Raw genomic sequence first — 22,690 nt, 5'->3', positions numbered from 1 at the left:
GTCAGCACCAGAATTTAGTTTATCTCTCAATTTATTTGCAAGAAATCAATGTTAAGTAAAGAGTCATGTCGTGCCATTAATTATAAATTTTAGGTGCTAAACCAGAGATTAATTAGCATACTAATCAAAGAATGACTCGTTTGTAATATGCTTGACTAGGCTATGATACAATTTTACAAACAAATCATTACTGTATTATTGCAGTCCACTTTATCTGATTGTAGTACATCTTTTTAATATTTTAATTATTAAAAATTATCAAATATCAAAATTATCTGTTACTTGTGGCCACTTAATTGGAGGTTTTGAGATCTATGGACCATATCTAGAAATTCAAAACTGCATAGACATTACTGACCTTAACACTTGCATACACATTTTGGTATAAAAAAAGAACATCATAAAGACACTTGTATGTTGATTTTCAATTGTCAGAAGATAGTCAGCTGTAGAATGTGATGCTGTCAGAGCCATAAATGTAGTATATCCTCACAATTAACCATATCAGTAGCCCCAGTGTCTGCTATATCATAAACATTTTATTCCTAAATAGATAAATCAAAACTCTGAAATCTAATCAGGTCATCTACATATACAAACATCAATACCATATTTTAGTTTTATACTGCAAGTAGTTTTAACTTAATCTGACTACCAAGATTTTTTTTATCTCAGAGGTCCAAAAAGTTCCACAAGAAGATCAGCCTATGGTCAAAGCACTACAGTAAAACAGGTGACCTTAACCCACAGGTCAAGAGGCTGAGCGAGTAGGTCACAGAATGAATTCTTTAAACTTCTGTTCAATCAATGTTTGAATGCAATCCATCAAGGGCTTTATGAAATAAATGCAAGTGGAAAAACTTTCATGAAAGCCAAAATGTAAATTTTCTCTGACTGTGACCTTGATACCAAGATCATAGGGGCAAGAAAGCATGTCACAAAATGAATTGTCTTAGCATCATAATGATTAATACTAAGTAAATGTGAATCTATCAAGGGGTTTTGGAAAAATTAGTTCAAAGAAAACTTGACCCAGAACCTCAGTGTAAAATTTTTTTGACTATGCCCTGACCCAAGGCAAGTGGGGCAAGCAAACAAGTAAGAATGAGTTATCTTAATTCGTAATGATTCATGCTAAATTTTATGAGAATCTATCTAGTGGTTTAGAACATCAATGCAAATGAAAAACCTTAACCAAAACCATAACAACCATCACAACTGCAACTGGAAAAGTGACAGCTATGTGTCTTTTCCCATTAATGCACGTATGAACAAAATTGTTTTACAGGCCTGAAAACTTAAACATGCCATCTACCATCTACATATCTGAGAAAAAAAAATTCATATGAAATTTCAATGATCTACCTAATGAAGTTTTTGCTTAGTTGTGCTAACATAAGTATTTGTAAAAAATATAGAAGTAAACAAAACATACAAAATGCTCAAACAATGGAAAAACAGCTGCAATCAGGTCATCTACAAATACATACAAATATACCAGCCAAAATTTAATTTATCTACATTTAGTGGTTTTGTGATATCTTTCTAATGTACTTCTTACAGCAGACACGAACAGACACATACAGATAGACTGACAGACAGTCCCAAATCAAAATACCTTAAATTTTGCTGCTGTGGAGGCATTAAAAAAAATGCCAAAAGTTATAACAAAAGGTATAAAAGATCATGTAAATGGCATGAACATATCTGATATGTCATCTAAATATGCACCAAACTATACATAATAAATTTCATTTTGGTATAACCGCACTAAACCGATCTATCACAGGCTTACTGACATATAGACATACTAAACTATACATAACAAATTTCATTTTGGTATAACCACACTAAACTGATCTATCACAGGCTTACTGACAAATGGACACACTAAACTATACATAATAAATTTCATTTTGATATAACCACACTAAACAGATCTGTAACAGGCTTACTGACATATGGACACACTATACATAGTAAATTTCATTTCGGTATAACCACACTAAACCGATCTATCACAGGCTTACTGACATATGGACACACTAAACTATACATAATAAATTTCATTTTGGTATAACCGCACTAAACTGATCTATCACAGGCTTACTGACAAATGGACACACTAAACTATACATAATAAATTTTATTTTGGTATAACCACACTAAACAGATCTGTAACAGGCTTACTGACATATGGACACACTAAACTATACATAATAAATTTCATTTTGGTATAACCACACTAAACAGATCTGTAACAGGCTTACTGACAAATGGACACACTAAACTATACATAATAAATTTCATTTTGGTATAACCACACTAAACCAATCTGTAACAGGCTTACTGACATATGGACACACTATACATAATACATTTCATTTTGATATAACACACTAAACAGATCTGTAACAGGCTTGCTGACATATGAACACAGTACAACAGCAAAACAATATGCTCCCTTCCACTATTTTAGTGGGATCGTAAAAACTGCAAGAACATGTCAAAAAAGCAATGCCTATGTATGGCTCATGTTCTGCAACTGTACCGATAATACATGTAAACATACCTGAATCAGGCAACAATTGTACTGAGAATACATGTACACATACCTGAATCAGATGAGTGCCTCCAGTGATGCTTTTTTGTCTTTGTTGGTTTTGAAACTTTGAGAAGAGGAGGTGGTCGTCGTCCCAATGGGGCTGGTGGTACAGTCTCAACTGTAACAAAAAAAGTCCTCTTCTGTTAATTAGGGTAATACTGTTGGAATTAATCAATCTAATTGATCACTTGTACCTTACAGTGACATGATCAATTATCCATTACAATTTCAGTAATTGATTTTGGTTTAAATTCAGTTAAGCCCCATTTCTGCTTCTGTGGGCTTCTAAATATTTGACAAAATAGTCCCAGATTAATTCAAACCATATTTAATTTTAGAAGCTTTGCCAGTGCAATTACAAATGTATGATTTTATGGACTGAGTAGAAATCATAAGCTTATTAGAGGATGTTCTGCACAACAGTAACAAAAATATAACATCATAAATTTGGATGCTGGTACAAGTGGTTATAAAGGAAAAGTACAAATACACATAAAGTGTGCATACACAAAACAAAACAAAGAATAGGACCTAAATAAATATGGTCCAAAGGATGAGAGTTAAATCAATTATTTCAATAATTTTGTTATCCAAATGAAACATATACATCTTATTTTCTATAAAATAAAGCAATTAGGTCAGTAAAAAGGCAGAAACATAATTTATTAAAACATTTGCTTTCTTCTTCAAACATGTTCCCTGATCACATTAATGGTAGGAGAATAGGTAATAGGTGGAGGGAATACTGAGCATCCAGCCTATACCTCAGGGAGGATAATATTGGCTATACCCCAGGGAGGAGAATATTGGCAATACCCCAGGGAGGAGAATATTGGATTCCCTATATGAAAGTTGAATTACTCTCCTAATTGTTAACAGCACAACCAGAGGTGATGTGGATTACTCCTGGAAGGAAGAAATAATGGGATCATCTTACCGTATAAAGGTTTTGGGTGAATCCAGAGAAAGCTGCATAGGGTGTTCATCCAGTGGTTGTACTAATGTCAACTGGGTCTGGTAGCTGCATGTACGACTGAGAGTGGGTCTGTCAGATCAATATTGTGCCATTGTGAAGCCAAGTCTCAAAAAGGCTGACTGTGCAAGTGACTGGCTCAACAATATCTTTGATAGAAACATTGCAATCAAAGGCAAGGCTTGTTGTGCTTGCTTTTATTTTGTGAGTAAATATCATCAAGAGATGACTCTTCTGGTGATAAGCCAGAGTATGCTGTATTACCCACTTCAGTCATGATTAGAGGGCTTCAGGGGTTATGTCCTCTTTCCCTGGTCTAACTGGGATCCTGTTTGAAAGCCTCTTGGGATATATCAATAAGGAGAGGGGATGTATGATGACTTTTTAATTACCCATGGACAGCAACCTGTTCTTGGAGACAAACACTGAAACTGAAGGTAGGCGGGGTCAACCAAGCAGGCATGTAATTCATTGACTCTGCATGGCAAAGCTAATGCTATCAGGAAATAGTATTTGTATCAAAGAAGTTTCAGAGAGGTCCTGTCCCATTTGAATTCAGCCAAGTTAGAACCCAGGAAAGATTTCAGTTAGGAAACAAAAACAGTGACTTAGGCCTATGTAAGCCAAAGTTGGGCAACAAATCCAAACATGTCTGATATCACAAAATGGTAGCCCTTAATAGTAATTGAAGAAATCTTTTTCTCTTTGAACAGCCAAGGAAAACAGTCAGAACTTGTGGGACAGAGGCACTCCAGGGGGTAAAGTTCTCTATTTTACACCTGTGTCCCTGAAAACATGCCACTTCCCTTCATAGGCCTGAAGGATTGAACTGATTTGCTGCAAGGCTGTCCTCACAAGAGCCAAGCATGAAGGAGATAGCATTCAAGACAAGGATAGAACATGTGGGTCCAAAACTGTCTGAGAAGATTCAGCCTGGTTGGGGTCTTCCTGGATACATGTATCGCCAGATTGTGAGATTGTTGATCTAGGATTTGTCCCAGTGAAGAGAGGCAATCAGAAGCATTTGCACTTCTGGCCACTCAATTTCTGTATGATCTTGGAACTAAGGTTGTTGGGGGTAAGTAAAGGCCCACAGACCATCCCAACTCAGAGAAAGAGCGTCAATGAACCACACCTCGGGATCTGGTACCGGTGAAATGAAGGTCAGCAGTTTCTGAACCCACCTGGTTGCAAAAGGATTTGTCATCAGTCATCCTCATAACTGGCAAATTGTATGAAAGACATATGGATGGAAGGACCATTCTGTATGGAGAATCTGTCCTCTCCTTGACTGAGAATCAGCCATGACACTGAGTCATCAGAATATTTCTGATCTGGATGTCGATATTACATTGTGGGGACCAACAGTGAAATTCCCAAACTATAATGCAGAGTTGGGGTGATTTGGTACCACTGAGGTATCTGACATGATGATCATGACCTTGTTCTGAAGACAGTTGCTTCAGAATTGAAAAACTTTGATGATAGCTTTCATTTCCAAGAGACTGAAGTGGAGACTTATGTCTTCCTGATTCCACTGACGGTGTTTAAATCTGGGAATAGAACCAACTCCGGGAGCCTGGATCTGTGGGTCAGATCTGGTGGTGGATCTTTAAGTGGTATTTCTATTGTGAGCCAGCTATGATTGCACCACTGGTTCATGAATGATACAATCTTGCTCGTTATGATGGTTTGATAATCAAGTGGCATTGAAAAAGGGCATCACTGAGAGAGCAAGGCCATCTGCAAAGGACACCCAGCAGGATAAGATCCCCTGATGCACTGAATAATCCCAGGAGTCACAGAAACTCCTTGGCTGTTATCCATTTCTTGATGGAAATGTTCTCTGCAAGGCTGAAAATCCAGACCACCTGAGGGTGGGGAAGACATATCAAAATCAGTTGGATGAGAAATTCCATTCCCTGATGGATTAACTGTTTAGATGAATAAAGGTCTGACTTTGATCAGAAAACCTAGATGACATAAAGAGAAATGAGATGATTCTGTTCTTTGACTAGAATAGAGCTTACCATATGTTGTTGGAGAATGCTGTCCAAATATGCCACTGTGGAGATTGGTGCTGTCACAAAATAACTGGGAGACAATGGAGTTGAATAGTTTCATAAAGGCACAAGGATTTATGTTTTAGTCAAAAGGGAGAGTGTGAACTGCTAACAAGTCCCTCAGTACACAAACCATAGGAATTTCCATGAGGATGGATGGATCGGAACATAGAAATATGCATCTGTTAGATCAAAACTGATCACAAATTCATACGGACGGATGCAGAGGACGACTGATCTGGCCAACTACATCTTGAATTTTGGTGGAAGGATAAATTGATTTAAATGACTGAGATCAATGATTGATCTGAGTTTGCCACTGGCCTTCATTACCATAAAAAGCATGGAGTAAAACTCCCAAGATTGTGGATTTTGAACAATCTCCACTGCCTGCTTCTTGATAAGCGCATTGATCTATTGTTGTAAAAGTGAATCCTTTACTAAGTTTGATGGTACTTCTGTCAGGAATAGAGATGACAAATGGGGAAGTAGGTGGCAAAACAAGATAAAAGTCCAATTTGGATTGCTCACTCATCTTGCAGGAAGAGATCAGTCCAGTGTTGTTTAAAATATGAGTCTGTTGCCAGGTAGTTGGCTGCAGACACACTAGTCAGCAGTGATAGAGGGAATGTTTGGGGGTAGAGAAATTTGGTTTCCTACCCCCACAAGATGACTGCCTCCAAGACTGATCAGAAGATAGTCTCCATTGACAGGACATGGATCATGGCTGTTTCCTGTGTCGAAAAGTGAACAATAAGCATCCTCTCATCATTCTGTCATTGAGGGAGATTGGAAAATGACTGTTGTGTAGAGAGATGGAGAGGCAGTTCTTGGGATGCCTGTCTTTGTACTTCCTCTATCTTGCCAGCAAAGAGTTGAGGTGATCTAGAGGGTCAAAATGGTTCGCAGGGTCAGTGCATGATGCAAGCTGAGTGGAGTAAAGGGTTAGCATGCATCCCATCACACAAGATCCAAGTTACAGAAGCCACTGAACCATTCACCATCGTATGATGAGCCACTCAGTTAATCACCTTGAATATTCTAGATGTGGACTCCTAGGTGTGATCATTGGCAGCTTTGTCTGCCAGCCAGAAAATCAGATGCCAGATTCAACAACAATGACATGGCCACAATGTTGCGAATGAGCTTTGAATTTGGCAAGCATAAATCCTTATAATAAGCAGGTGAAGTCAAACTGACCAGTGTAGTTTTTTCCAAACACTGGGAAATCTGTTGAAGAGACATCATAAAGAGTTCTATACCAGCAAGATATAAAGGACACCAGTATTTGAGTCTCAAAAAAAAACTATAGGAATTACATGAATCACTGATCTTGGCAAAAAGACTCTGCAATTTACATGATTTTTCCTGACTAAGATAGAAGACGAAAGGAGGGGTTGACTTCCTCAAGATCAAAATTGACTGAGGCCTTGACTCTTTATGCCAGTGTAGATTGGGGGGGGGGGGAGAACATTCTGAGTTCAACAACACCCAATATATTTCCTCTATAGCTACTTTAAAACTAGACTCCATATGGGACCTGAGTGTGAGCCATGCATACCTGAAGGTATAGACAAGGTATGGCCATCTTCTCTAAGGCTGGCACAGTACTGTTGCAGAGGGTAAACCACGAGTAAATGGCAAGTCATATCTGTAGGATGTAGTTGTCAGATCAGTACAGACAGCTTGTCAAAATTAAAATATGTCAATATTGGAGTCAGTGTATGGCCAGTAGTGTGGACAGTGGTATTACTGGTGAAATCGTAATGATAAACTAACAGACAAATCTATCATTAGGATCCCCGACAAATCCAACATTCCAGTGCTCTGCTTCATGAGACATGGTACAGTATCCCATAAAAGCCATATAGTCATTGAATGGTATGGATCACAGGCTGGATGGTGGGACAGTAACTGGTATGGCATTAAACCAAGGTGCGGCTAGACAGTATGAATCATTAGTTGATAAAACCCATGCTCCCAGACTTACAGACCATGTTCAGATGTGCAGGGGGACTTATGGCCACTAGGCTGCCTAGAAGTGGGTGGAAATTTATCACCCATAGCATTGAAACCCATGGCTAGGACAAAAGAACATGGAAGGATGGGAAAAAGTAGGCCAGAACTAATTAACTGTGTTCTCACCTGTTGCACCAAATGTACACTTTGTCATCATTGTCATGTTCTGATATGACAATGAATAAAGAAAAGAAAAAGAATTATTATACTACTAACGGTTAATGACATTAACAATGTGAGACACCTGTTATGCTAGGGATACTCCATACATCAGTACCCTAAGACTTTGATTTTCCCTGTCACTCCTTATTCTTTGAACTTTTCCTTAGTACTGTCAACCATGTAATGTCTGACCAATTAGCACACATGCTGCATGTAGCTGATGATGTACACTTGGTACAGGTAATGTATGTATTATGTGAATCCTCACTGGCCTTGACCTTTTTTCTTTGTGTTTTGCACTTCATATACTTTGTTGTCATTGCTATGTTCTAAATTAGAAAGGAATAAAGAAAGAATAATAATAACAATAGTTAACAATGCTAACAATGTAAGAGACACTGTCAAAGCTTGGGGTGTTCAATAAACAGCATGTGCAAACATAAACTATGAATACGTAATTCTATTACAATGTAGCCATGAGAAACCATATGGTCACAATGCAGAGACTATGTCCATGTAGGTGAAGAACTTTCACATAAATATGGTCGAAATTTTAAAATAAAGTATGCCACCTGTAAAATGAAATGTAATAATAATGCAGTCTTCAGTAGATGGATGAATAACACAAAATCCAACTGGTTTTTTTGGAGGTGAAGTCAACTACATATGTCCATTTCACAAGAAAAACTTTAAACTAGCACCATCTGTATGTGGCAAGGGAGGTAATGGACCAGAGTTATTGCCCTTTGTCTATATTTTATAAACAAAAAGACAGTTTTGTCTTTGGGAGGACTGGATTTGGGAGATAGTAGGGCTTATATTCCCAATGACAATGTGATTGGGGAACATATTCGAAGGAGAAAGTGTTTTGCTTTTTCTATTTCACCACTGGAACAATACTTACAGTTACATACAAGTCTCGTATAAAAACTGTAATTTAAACTAATATCCTTTGTTCTTAGCATAGCATTCATAACCTGTGACATTTTATAACCAATGCAATAATAACATGGTGATATTTCTTTTCCTTGATTCAGGTAGGCTTTGAAAGGATTGTTTCTGACTTCTACAGGTAACAAGTTCCACATTCGAATCGTAATGGGTAAAAATGAATTATGGAACCATGTTCAACACAATGGTTAGGTTGAATAACCTTTGTTGATCAACTGGGGTAGATTTAATGTTCTATAATTAAGGGCTGAATTATATCCTGAAGATGGGAGCTAATCTGTGATAAATTTTAATAAACTTAATTGATTAATGCTCGTCATGGCAAGAGTTCAGGATTTCCAAATTAGTCCCAGATTAAGCAAGACATGTAAATGAATTCATTATTTATCAATTATTGATCACTGAGCAGAATCTGATTAATATTCATGCAATTTTATCCTGCTGTTATGACTAGATAATGGCCTCTGTTTAATTCCAAAGATCTAATAATTATGATCTGTTCTTTTAAATAACTGCCTCTGATTTGATACAAAAATGTACAGATTTTGACACAGTTCAAAACTTGTGACACTTAAGCTTGTTTGAATGTCAAGTCTAAAAAGAATAACTGAATTTTAAGATTGTGTTGTTCATCAAATCCAAACAAAATACACAGGATTCAACATGCTAATTTTAAATTTATCAGTCCCTGTAACTTTTCAAGTTGTATTCCATTTTAGTATACAATTGAAATCTCTTTTCAATATTATTATATTTTAAAGAAAAAAATTTTCATTTTCCATAACCTGTTTTAACTGTAATACTAACTAAAATATGGCATTAGTTAAAGTGAGCAGTTTTTCAAATAACTTACTACCGTCATCATAATCCTCTCTCTCTTCCAGACGTGGTGATGCTGGTAGAACTGACTGATCTAGATGTAAGGATGGGGGTGGAGCAGGAGAGGAAGAAGATGAAGAATAAGTTGGATTTGAAACTGCTGTGACATCATCTTCATCTGAGTCACTAGAATAAGAAAAAACGAATGTTTATCAAAGTCATTACACTGTACAATACAAATAAATAAATAAATATATATATATATATATATATATATATATATATATATATATATATATATATATATATATATATGGTACTACCTTAAAACCAAATTAAAGTTTGAAAAACCTGCAAAAGTAAAATGTTTTACCTTAGAAGAAGCAAAACAAGACAATGAATCTGAATGATCATCATTGCAAATCTTGCACCCTATCATTATCTATTATTCCCCCACCCCATTTCTCATATCTTGCCATCCAGCACCTTTCCCTCTCCAACAGCAAACCATGGGTCATAACAATCTGAAATGATCCATTCTCAAGGACTGCCAGGGAAGATAACCATGAACAAAACCCTTCTAGGCAATGGTTCTCATATTGATTTTATATATATATATATATATATATATATATATATATATATATATATATATATATATATATATATATATATATATATATATATATGATGTTTTGAACTTCAAGACATGTGGTAAGAAGCAGATTAAAGCTAGAAATGTTTTGATAAGAAGATTTACTTTCCCTCAATTACAAACAAGTCATTATATACTTGCTTTGAAAGCTGTCTGGGTCTACTACAACTCTGTGGTAGGCCATGTTTTAGGTCTGGGTCTGCTACACTTCTAAGGTAGGTCAAGTTTTAGGTCAAGGTATTCTACACATCTATGGTGGCCAAGTTTTAGGTCTGGGTCTGCTACACTTCTATGACAGGCCAAGTTTTAGGCTAGGGTATTCTACACATCTGTGGCAGGCCAATTCTAAATTCTGGGTCTTTTTCACTTCTGTGGTAGGCAAACTTTTAGGTTTTGGGTCTGCTACACTTTTATGGTAGGCCATGTTTTAGGTAAGGGTATTCTAAACTTCTATGGTAGACCGAGTTTTAGATCTGGATCTAATACACTTCTTTGGTAGGCCAAGATTTAGGTCAGGGTCTGATTTCACTTATTTGGTGGGCCATGTTTTAGGTCTGGGTCTACTACACTTCTATGGCAGGCCATGTTTTAGGTCTAGGTTTACCACACTTTTATTGTAGGCCATGTTTTAGGTCTGGGTCTGCTACACTTCTGTTGTAGGTCAAGTTTTAGGTCTGGGTCTGCTACAGGTCTATGGTAGGCCATGTTTTAGGTCTGGGTCTGCTACACTTCTGTTGTAGGCCAAGTTTTAGGTCTGGGTCTGCTACAGGCCTATGGTAGGCCAAGTCTTAGGTTTGGGTCTGCTATACTTCTATAGCAGGTCAAGTTTTAGGTCAAGGGTTTCAACACTTCTATGGTAGACCAAGTGTTGGCTCAGGGTATTCTACACTCCTATGGTAGGCCAAGTTTTAGATCAGGGTATTTAGAACTTCTATGGTAGGCCAAATTTTAGGTAAGAGTATTCTAAACTTTAATGGTAGGCCAAATTTTAGGCCTGGGTCTACTATGTTTCTATGGTAGGCCATGTTTTAGGTCTGGGTTTACTGCACTTTTATGGTAGGCCATGTTTTAGGTCAGGGTCTGCTACACTTCTGCTGAAGGTCAAGGTTTAGGTCTGGGTCTGCTACAGGTCTATAGTAGGCCATGTTTTAGGTCTGGGTTCACTACACTTCTGTTGTAGGCCAAGTTTTAGGTCAGGGTCTGCTACACTTCTTTGGTAGGCCATGTATTTTAGGTCTGGGTCTAATACACTTCTATGGTAGGTGAAGTTTTACGTTTAGGTCTAATACACTTCTGTGGTAGGCCAGGTTTTAGGTCAGGGTCTGCTACACTTCTATGGTAGGCCATGTTTTAGGTCTGGGTTTACTGCACTTTTATGGTAGGCCATGTTTTAGGTCAGGGTCTGCTACAGGTCTATGGTAGGCCATGTTTTAGGTCTGGGTCTGCTACACTTCCATTGTAGGCCAAGTTTTAGGTCTGGGTCTGCTACAGATCTATGGTAGGCCATGTTTTAGGTCTGGGTCTGCTACACTTCTGTTGTAGGCCATGTTTTAGGTCTGTGTCTGCTACAGGTCTATGGTAGGCCATGTGTTAGGTCTGGGTCTAATACACTTCTGTGGTAGGCCAAATTTTAGGTCAGGGTCTAATAAACTTCTATGGTAGGCCAAGTTTTAGATCTGGGTCTAATGCACTTCTGTGGTAGGCCAAGTTTTAGGTCAGGGTATTCTACTCATCTATGGAAGGCCAAGGTTTAGGTCTGGGCCTAATACACTTCCATGGTGGGCCAAGGTTTAGGTCTGGGTCTACTGCACTTCTATGGTATGTCAAGTTTTAGGTCTGACAAAAATCACTGTACTGATGAATGTGAACATGTAATTTATCTGCCCTTAGGAAGGCACTCTTTTGCATGAAAGAAGGCTGTGAAACCACTTCCAGCAAGTATTGATTTCATGACACATAGCCTGCAAGTTGATCTGTCTGACATGTTGTACCTTTGTAAGGAAGGTGATGCTATTATGTTTTTTTTTTAATAACTGAGCAAACAACCCCGACAGGTATAGGTCTCATAATTCCACCATTTAAAAGTAACATGAAGAAGGTATCCAAGCACAAAATATATCAAACCAAAAACACTGCTACTCAACTCAAACAAGCTGAAGGAGCAAAAGAGAGGATTAAAAAGATTTGGACTGATGCAGGGTGAGATGACAATATATATGACCAGTCAGTCATCAAAAATACTGAAAATGTGTGCAAGACTTACTAATATACAACCACCATGAAAGAATAAACAAATCTTATAAATTACACAATATTCTAGTTGTGTCTTTATTATGATCATTGAGATCTTTTGTCAACAATTTGCTTTTTGACCGTCTCAAGAATGTTATCGAGGTTAAAAATATAATTGTGTAGTCACATACCAGAGAGCTACTGACCTTTAGGTAAAACAAGTTCTATAACTTTATTTAAGTAGAGTGATTATATTATTCTAGGCAATGCATATTTCATGCACAATAAATATTAACATGGGTGAATTCTTTTTGAACAATAGATTCACTGTTACACAGGTCAACACCACACTCCTTTTACACAGTCATCTTCTAACTCAAAATTGTGTAATATATATTTTTATTCAAGTGTGTGTGGAGGGGTGTGTGTGTGATAACACAGTTAAACTGTTTAGCATTGTATGATTTTGTTTCCTAGTCCACCTTGTCATTTAAACATTCAATAACATAAGGGCTACTAATCCACCTGTAGATGTTTTATACAAAACACCACCAATCCAATAATGAAAAATAACATTCTATGAAAAACACATGCATCTAACTAATAACATAATTCCAACACACAGGCCTGTGAACACATGAGCTTACATGTACGCATCATCACAGTCAGTGACAGCTTTCTTGTTCTGTGTATATGCCGAAGTTCTAATATACTTCAGCGAGCCATAGATGACATGGTAGGTAACCACGTTTTCACATTTGATGATAGAAACACTTGGACAGTGAGATCATATGCTTTCCACACTTTGATTTGCCTCCCTTCAAGTTTTTATAGGTTGGTTTAGTACAGCTGCAAGTGTGATGGTGCCCGTGTCCCCAGTTTATTGAGACAAAAAATTTTCTCTCCAAGATATGTATTTATTAAGAACGGAACTTGTACACACATCAATCTGATGGCAAAAGTATATGAATCTTCTGATTCCCTATTTCTGACATTTTGCTTACAAGTTAAGCCTTGTGAAACTGAGAATCAGTCCTGAAATCCTACAGTACACCCTAACCACCTATTGACAGCTGATGATGGTAGGTGTTCCATTACATGCAGTTACATACCTTGACAGCTGTCAAATGGTTTTTCTGATGCAAATGGGAGGGATTTGTGGTTATGAATGTGCACATGTGTGTGTTGTGGTCGGGGACAGTTTGATGCATGTAATTGACTTTTCATTAAGATGTGTGTATGCATGATGAACATATTTATTAGTGTTTAATGGCACTTCAGGAAAACAAAGGATATTCTGGTGCCAATTAAAATTTGGCAAACTATGCAAACAGCTTAGGAAGATAAATCCTAATAAATGTAAACATAAAGCACTAAAAGCTGAAATGCAAAAATTAAAGATGCTCAAACTCTGCACAATGTAATTAAAATAAAATCTAAAGGTAACAGATTTAAAATCCTTATTTTTTTAAACCACATTCCCTTCAAAGTCCAAGATTTTCTTGTGTGATACATGATCATGATGTTTTGACTCTGAGAATGGAAGATGATATACTCAACAAGAACATGTTTCACTGTCGGTGGGTGCTAGCAGTGTATGCACTCTGGACAAGAAGCTATGCACGAGTCAGTTATACATGTCTGATACATGATCATGAGTCAGTTATACATGTCTGATAATGATCATGAGTCAGTTATACATGTCTGATAATGATCAGCATACAATACCACCTAATGATCTCTGCACTTTGTTTCATACAAGGGATGTCACTCTCCAATGATGGGTTTTGATGTCCTGAACTTTGTGGAGTTTTCATGATTTACATAATGCCTGAAATCAGTGTATAGAATCTTCCATTCTGAAATTGGCAATTAGGATCATTTCTGTCCGAGTGTTGATTATCAAATTCTGCACACAAGATCTTGTTCACTGTGTTCAATGGCAAGTGTTGACTGAAGATGTACCTGGTGCTTGCCTGATTTTATAGGGTGGAAATGTCCATCATCTCTGCCTTGATTTTATAGGGTGGAAATGTCCATCATCTCTGCCTTGATTTTATAGAGTGGAAATGTTCATCATCTCTGCCTTGATTTTATAGAGTGGAAATATCCATCATCTCTGTCTTGATTTTATGGGGTAGAAATGTCCATCATCTCTGCCTTGATTTTATAGAGTGGAAATGTCCATCATCTCTGCCTTGATTTTATGGGGTAGAAATGCCCATCATCTCTGATTTGATTTTATAGAGTGGAAATGTCCATCATCTCTGCCTTGATTTTATAGGGTGGAAATGTCCATCATCTCTGCCTTGATTTTATGGGGTAGAAATGTCCATCATCTCTGCCTTGATTTTATAGGGTGGAAATGTCCATCATCTCTGCCTTGATTTTATTGGGTGGAAATGTCCATCATCTCTGCCTTGATTTTATAGGGTGGAAATGTCCATCACCTCTGCCTTGATTTTATTGGGTGGAAATGTCCATCATCTCTGCCTTGGTCTGGAGTGAAACCAAGTCAGCACGAATCATATTCTTCTGCATAATTAAAATACAAAATGGCGTGGGTACTGGCTTAAAGCAGAGTAAGGTATGATCTCGAGTAATTATTTAGGGGAGTGTTAAGTTCAAAATGTCCAGTACACTATATCTAGTCATCTCAGGTGACTTGTGACTTGGATAAACTGAATGCTGGAGATCAAAAAGGGTTTTGATTGGTAGTTTTGTTGAGGACAGCAAACCTGATGATACCAATAAACAAACATTTAGGATGCTGAAGACATGATCTTTAATCTAGACTGGGTCGACAAGTGGGGGGGGGGGGGACAACCGGGGATATATCATATATATATTTTGGGGCCAGGGTCAAACAGCATTTTTTAATTTCAAAAAAGACAAATTTTGTTTAAACAAGAACTAGGAGAGGCCCCGGGTGTTTCTTGCCCCAGGGCCCATGATCGCTCTCTATGGACCGGGATCTTGAATCAGAGTCCATAGGCAATGGTGACAATTTTGATTTCCACTTGTAGTGGAAATTACACATAGGTCATGTACATGCACTCATCCTGTGACATAAAATAATTCTGTCTTCCAGTTGGTAAATAGCCTTTGTCCAATGTACAGTTTGTTTTTCCCAGTTTGAAGTCAATCTCTGGTGCTTAACACTTCTTTTGTTTACCTGGTCTGCAACATTCCAAAATATCGATAGAACATGGTCACTTTGCTTAGAATTGTCTCTTCTTCTGAGCACATCTGATGCTACAGTGGTACAACTGATTCAAATTTAAGTAGAAGTGGTAATATGTTAGTGTATTTGAGAGTATCCTGATGTGTAAATATATTTCCACATATGTCATTTCAAGCTTCTTTGAAAACATTCAATGACACTGGCTTTTGTTTCAAAACTTTCATAGGTGAAAAACTGGATGTCTTTTTTCAATTCTATTAAAAAAGCTTATTTGGTACCTATCTCTCTTTGTCACTGCAGAACAATCCTGACCACATTGTTTCAACGCAATTTTTAAACAACTTGCACTTATACGAACTTATTTCAGGGATCAAAGGAACTGCCAATGTTTAAAACATATGAATGACATAAATAAATATTTTTAAGTTCGAAAGCACAAAGCTTAATGAGAGACATTTGCTCAATCAGCTTGCCACTGATGAGTGACTTCTGCTACATTAGTTTGACTTCTTAAAAATTTTGGTTGCATGGGGTAACCACTGTTGTATTTTTTGCAGAGATTTGGATTTTTAAGTTTAATTTTGGCTGCAAGATACAATTTCTGAATTCCGCTTCATTATCAGGATTGTAGTAACAGCTATGTTAAAAGTTTATCTATCTTGCTGCTCATTGTCAACTACCAATTTCTTTTCTTCACATGGTATTTTTTTTATCACATCACATTATGTGATTCATGAGCAAAATTAGTAAATGGTGAACAAGAGTAGTAGGTACTTGTTTGAATTCTTTCTTCACTTCTCTCTTTTTCCATTCTGCTATCAAGATTATTCACATACATTTTTTTCATCCAACAAATTTTTGAGGTGCCAACTTCGGTATTGCATTTTTCATCCAATCTGTTCTTGAGGTGTCAGCTTGGGTGTTCTAGCAGGTATGATTCAAGACTCTTAAAAGTCTTCTCCTTTTTCTTTCTCTTCCATCCCCATAGCTGTGTCTGCCATCATCTTTCTCTTCCAACCCTATAGCTGTGTATGTCATCATCTTACTCTTTCATCCCCATAGCTTTGTCTGCCATCATCTTTCTCTTCCATCCCCATAGCTGTGTCTGCCATCATCTTTCTCTTCCATCCCCATAGCTGTGTCTGCCATTATCTTTCTCTTCCATCCACATAGCTGTGTCTGCCATCATCTTTCTCTTCCATCCACATAGCTGTGTCTGCCATCATCTTTCTCTTCCATCCCCAATGCTGTGTCTGCCATCATCTGTCTCTTTCAACCCTATAAGTGTGTCTGCCATCATCTTTCTCTTCCATCCCCATAGCTGTGTCAGCCATCATTTTTGGAGCTGCTGATGTTTTTTGTTTTGCTTTTCTTTTAATGATTCTTGAAATCTTTAAAAGTAGGTGTGGTCATCTCATCTAAAGGTTTCTCATGAAACAGTTGATGTAGCAATAACTGTCCATGCCAATGCAATTTTTCTGTTTCTGACAAATCTGTTTCATCCATCAATGATTGTAACTCTTGTTGTGTGATCTCTTGGTGAGATTAGGATTATGAGGTAAATGCAGTATCCATCCTTTGTACCAAAATGGACTTCCATCAACCACTTGTGAGGAATGAATGTTAATTTTTGCCCTTACATAATATCAAGGTGTACATGTGTGACGTCTTAGGAGAAAGTTATATTTTCTTTGTGACCTCAACATTCCTCCTAACAAGGAAATAGAGACTTTTAACAACAGTCCTATCAGCATAGGTGGAAATTCTTTTCACTTAATGAGCACATTTATCTTTTGATGGACTAGAATTTTCTTTTTCACAATTTGGGCAACACTGAACAACAATGTGTTTTCAATGGACTAAAGTATGCCAATTCCTGTCTGGACCAATCTAGTAACCTTTGTAACAGGCCTGTTGTCTTGCACTTTTTTCTTATAGAATGCTGCATTTTGGTGCAGCAGCAGCATCTAAAAGCAGCAGATGATGATAAAAGAGAAGTAGATATGGGTTTCCATTTTGTTCAGATGTCTTAAATCAGGTTTAACTGGCATAATAATGGGAAAGAAATTGGGGACAATCACATATCAAGGTTTTTATACAAACACATTCTGACTGCAGTACCTCTTTCCTCAAAGGGTCATTTTTATTTTGGTTTTCTTCTTAGGAAATGTTGATGGTGAAAGTCACATGTGTTCCATCACATGTTTGACAAATTTGATGTGATGTTGCCTAAATCACTTGTTCCAGATTCAACATGTTAAAAAGATGGTGATAATACAGTGCCTCCCAACTTTGATGATCTGACATTTGTCAATCACTTCAAAATGGAGGATGCAGCCACAAGAAGTTTGGAAAATTCAGAGACAATCACCAAGATTTTTCATGGAAGTCTGGAATAGCACATTCAGAATCTACCTTTGGAGTACATGTACATCTATAGACTGTGTACAGATTCTAGTGAAATGTAAAGAACCATTCCACATTTTACTCAGGAATATAGTCATGAATAAAAGGTATTTGCATGCCTTAAAATGACTGAGACTGAAGATGACTGTAGACAGAGAGTTTGTTTTTTTTCTCTTTTTTTCTGACAAACCAGTGATACGGTTCTTCCGCAAATATATTGTAAGACTTGCCATGCCACGAATTATGCTATCAGTATTGCCCTTGAATTTAGGAGGTGTTGTGAGTCAACAACTGTATTTCTATGATTTCTTTTACCAGCAGATTCACTGTCACAAATTTATCACCAGTTCAGGCAAACAGATAATGTTTAAAACACATTGTAAAGTACTGTGATTAGTGATGAATACAACTTCACTATCCCTATGTGAAGAAGAAATTCATCACACTTGATCAACTTTTCATACTTATCAAAAAGTGTGTGTGACTAGTTGGATACAGGAAAAGATTTACCACTGAAAAGATTTATGTGACTGGAAAAAATCTTGGATTTTTTAAACTCAGAAACATGAGGTAGCTGACCATGCCCCGACAGGAATGTTCAATAAAAGAAAGAAAACATGAACACTAAAGGAATAACTGTCCAAATTTCAACCACAATTCCACATGTTGTCAAATGTCCATATTGGAATGAGAATATTTCAACATCTCAAATTTTGAAGGCATTTCTGATATTCTTCAGCAATAATAAGATGTTCAAATTAGCTGCTGTGGTACACATAGTAGACATCAGATTGGCACCATTTTCATTTAGAAGAAAGTGGACATCATTAGATGTCGTTGGTGAAAACCCAATGTTGTAATGATCATCACTTCAGGAAGAGTATAGTGTAGTGATAACAAAATTTTAGGCAGTCACCATGGCAGCCATATTGGATTTATGTCTGGCACCATTTTCATTTAGGAATGGATGGCAGACAACAGACAACAGACCATCCTATACTTGTAAGCCGTACTGGTCTATAACCAGTAGAGCCAAAATACTAATAACTATTTATTTTGCAACAAATACAAAAATACAGAAAGTCATTCCACAACTAACAGTAGGCATTTCAAATGGATTTCAAAACATGATGATTAATAATTAAATTCATCATCTTCATCATCATTATCATCCTTTGGGTAACATTTTTATAGCCTATTATAATCAACTGATTTAATGTCACTTGACTGATGAGATGGTGTATAATAACTTTTTCTATCGCCAACTGCATGTCATTACTTGTTTATCACGTAAAACAATTTTCCCAAGTACAGTGTGACCCCGCTATAGAATGATCCATTATAACATAATTTTGGATATTACATGGTCATTGTGTGGCTCCCAAACATTTATATACATATATTTTTCTTGTACAAGAAAAGAATTCTTTCTTAAAATACAACAAAAAAGCGTAAAAAGTTTATTATCCTTCTGGGGAAGAGATCACGAATGAATAATACAAAACAAATGTGGCATGACTCCTGAAAGTTTATATGTATTTTTCTCGTTCATGAAAAAGTTTTTTCTTCTTAAAAGTATGAAAAATAACATGTAAAAATTTATTCTGAGATCGCTCAGGGCTTCACCATCTTCACCAACTGCAATTGTTTTTTCCTTATTAGTGGCCAAATATACCATCTGGCAATTTGTTTTTATTAGGGACATTGTTGGTTGTTTAAACTTGTATATACAACCATTGGTTTAGAATGGAGAAATCCAGAGGGCCCATGAAAGGAAGCCGCAAACTTGATATAAAATATTGATACTCTATTCATGCTATACATTAGACATGTATATATAAACAGTATACACATATATGTACCAATGAGTGGTTCTCTAAATAATGTTAAATATTAAACATGCCTTCTGTTTTCACTACAGGTGTATTTTACATCTTATATGCATTGATTTAAGATCCCTGCAAATTTTTTGGGGTACATGCATCATTCTCTTCAGCTAACTGACCTGGTTGCTTATAACATGGTTCGGTCTATAACACAGTCGGGTTTTATGGTTCCCAACTACTGTGTTATAGCAGTACTGCTTCAAATTCTCATAAACCCTGACTCAACAATGGATGAATGGATGAATGGATAGATGGGTAGAGAATATACATTAGATAGATATATGGATGAAGAGATGGAAAAATGGATAAACAAATGGATAAATGGACTAAGTAAATCTGATGGATTTAAAACTTCAATTACAATAATAGTGCTTGGTCAAACATGATACTAGCAACATGCTACACACAAGACAGAAAATGTGTTAATGAGGGATGTTACATGTTAGTAAGAATTCATATGTATGATTGCATCACCAATGGGAAGATTGTTATATACAGGTGTCTTTACATATCAACTTTATCGTGGGTCGGTGGTTCTTCCCGGGTTTTCCCAGGTTCTTCCTCCACCATTAATACTGGCCGCCATGAATGGCCTATCCTGTGCTGAAAAATGGCGTTAAACCCCACAACAACAACAACATATCAACTAAGTGTTAACTGTTAACATCCATGTGGAGCTTTCACGGTCATTGTAGCTCTACACTTCAGAAGATATTTGACTTCACTGATATATATATATATACAGTAGTTGTTCCTACTTAAATAACAGACAAAATTATCTTGCTTAGAAGCATCTCAGGCTGCAATAATCATGATGGGTACAGTCACCTTTCATGTATAAAAAGCGCACAAAACTTAGTCATTTGATTCATTGATTTAAAATTTTTGGCCTCATAGTCACAAAGTGGTCACTAGAGTTAATGGCATTTCAATACAAGCAGAAGTTCCTGATGTAAATAAGCAGGCAGACAGTTCGCTGTCCATTTCTGGTTTCTAGAACAGTCTATTTCATTAAAAAGTGTGTTGTCTGCATCCAATATTTGCATTGTCTAGTTTTAATATTTCTAAAAAAAGCTGAGCAAATAAATAGGAGCCATGCTTATATACACATATTCAAAGAGCTGTAAATCAAAATTTTATCAAATTATTGAGATCATCAAAGTTGGCAAACTAATGGTATATCACATCTTTTGAAAACAAAGATTGGATCAAGCAAATATGGTGACCATGTTGCTAATGAAGCTCCCATTTGATCTAAAACATGAACAAGTTGACAGTGTTTGGGAATCCCTGGAGACAATCTGATTAGAACTTTTAAATCAGTAAATGAAACAACTAAGTATTGTGCATTTTTTATATCCTTGATACCTTCTGTTTTTCAAATGGGGGAGTTACAAACAAACGGGATGGTATAAGCATACAATAACTGGTCTTATCTTTTAAGCTAATTACTCTGTACGTGTATGCAATACAGTTAAGTATTTAACCTAGTGCATAAATAAAGTGAATAATTGTCATTTTTAAAAATAAAAAAAATTATACTGAATACAATTCTTTAAAAAAAAATTATACCTATTATTGAAATGGTCCTTAAGGCCGACACGACCTGTTCGACTTTTACTATTCAAAAAAGTTTTATTGGTCACATAGGTACCTAAAACTGATTATTTTTCAGCAATGGGTGTCATTTTTAAAAAAAGGTTTCAAATACCTTTAAATGGCACTCACTTTATTTGGATCCCGTTCGGACTGATGTCACACAGTGATATGTCAGTGAAAGCTACGCATATGATAAACAAATTCGTGCTATTGTGACAATCAGACCCGAAGTGCTCTTTTCTTGGCCAGGTATAATATCTGGCCGCTAAAGTCCACAGCGATCAATAATTTTCGTCTGGAAGTTTCTTGATGACAGTAATGGTGCAGAGCATTCAGTAATCAGGACTGAACTGACTTGAATTAAACAAAATTATATTTTAAAACAACAATTCATATTTTCATTTAAGATGAGTAAATGCGCAACATGACCTGTATGACTTTTAATATTGCAGAATGCCAGTATGTAGAGCGTATGGATACCTGAGATTCATTCCAACAGCATACTCATCTTCAGAGATGTATTCAAACTCCGGCTCCTCGTACACGTATACAAAGTCGGACCCGAACTCCATAAGTTCCCTTTAAAATATCACTTGTCTATATTATCGTAAAAGTAATTACTCAGTATTCGTCCTAAAATTTACTGAAACGCTCTTAAGATGATCCCATTTCTAAATTTAGAAATCCACACAATTAGTCATATCTATAATTACAGTCATAATTCTAAACTATAAGCATAAAAATTATAAAGTGTTCCCTTTCCTCCACAAACAAGGAAGAGTTTGCTTCGAATCTAAGTCCTTGTTATTTTGGTTTTCTACTTCCCTATTTGCATCACATGACTGTCGTCCCTTAACACCGGCGAAAAATAACAGTCCATAACGGACTTAATAGCAAACTGCGAAAGCAAAGGAACACAATGATCCTCCGCACATAATCTGGACAATGATTTCAAAATAAATAAATAAATAAATAAAACTTAAAAAATCTATTTTAAAAAGCGGACCTGAATACATTAATTGTCAAGTCACAACCATTGTTACCAGAGACATATATAGAAAACATATCAAAGATCTACGTTTCCCTTGACCAATACAGAAAGCCTAATCACGTTTCGCGGAATTGAACTTGTTTAC

General features: G+C 36.5%; 1 protein-coding gene across 2 annotated transcripts in view; it reads right to left on the bottom strand.

The window, feature by feature from the left end:
• LOC149799047 (circularly permutated Ras protein 1-like) overlaps positions 1 to 22,389 on the bottom strand; it is a 91,070-nt gene extending 68,681 nt beyond the window's left edge. The window contains exons 1-3 of one of the 2 annotated variants that reach the window (XM_089958020.1): positions 22,035 to 22,389; positions 9,630 to 9,778; positions 2,616 to 2,723 (exon numbers count right to left, since the gene is read on the bottom strand). In XM_089958020.1, coding sequence (XP_089814146.1) covers positions 2,616 to 2,723; positions 9,630 to 9,778; positions 22,035 to 22,126 — 349 coding nt within the window. In that variant the 5' untranslated portion in view covers positions 22,127 to 22,389. Of the gene's footprint in view, positions 1 to 2,615; positions 2,724 to 9,626; positions 9,779 to 22,034 lie in introns of both variants that reach the window. The other variant, XM_089958018.1, reaches the window with a different exon arrangement.
• Positions 22,390 to 22,690: the final 301 nt, after the last annotated feature.

Source organism: Sinohyriopsis cumingii, chromosome 5 (genome assembly GCF_028554795.1).
Source record: "Sinohyriopsis cumingii isolate HCF-2022 chromosome 5, ASM2855479v2, whole genome shotgun sequence".
NCBI classification, from domain to species: Eukaryota; Metazoa; Mollusca; class Bivalvia; order Unionida; family Unionidae; genus Sinohyriopsis; species Sinohyriopsis cumingii.
This window is presented reverse-complemented; position numbering and strand designations above follow the sequence as displayed.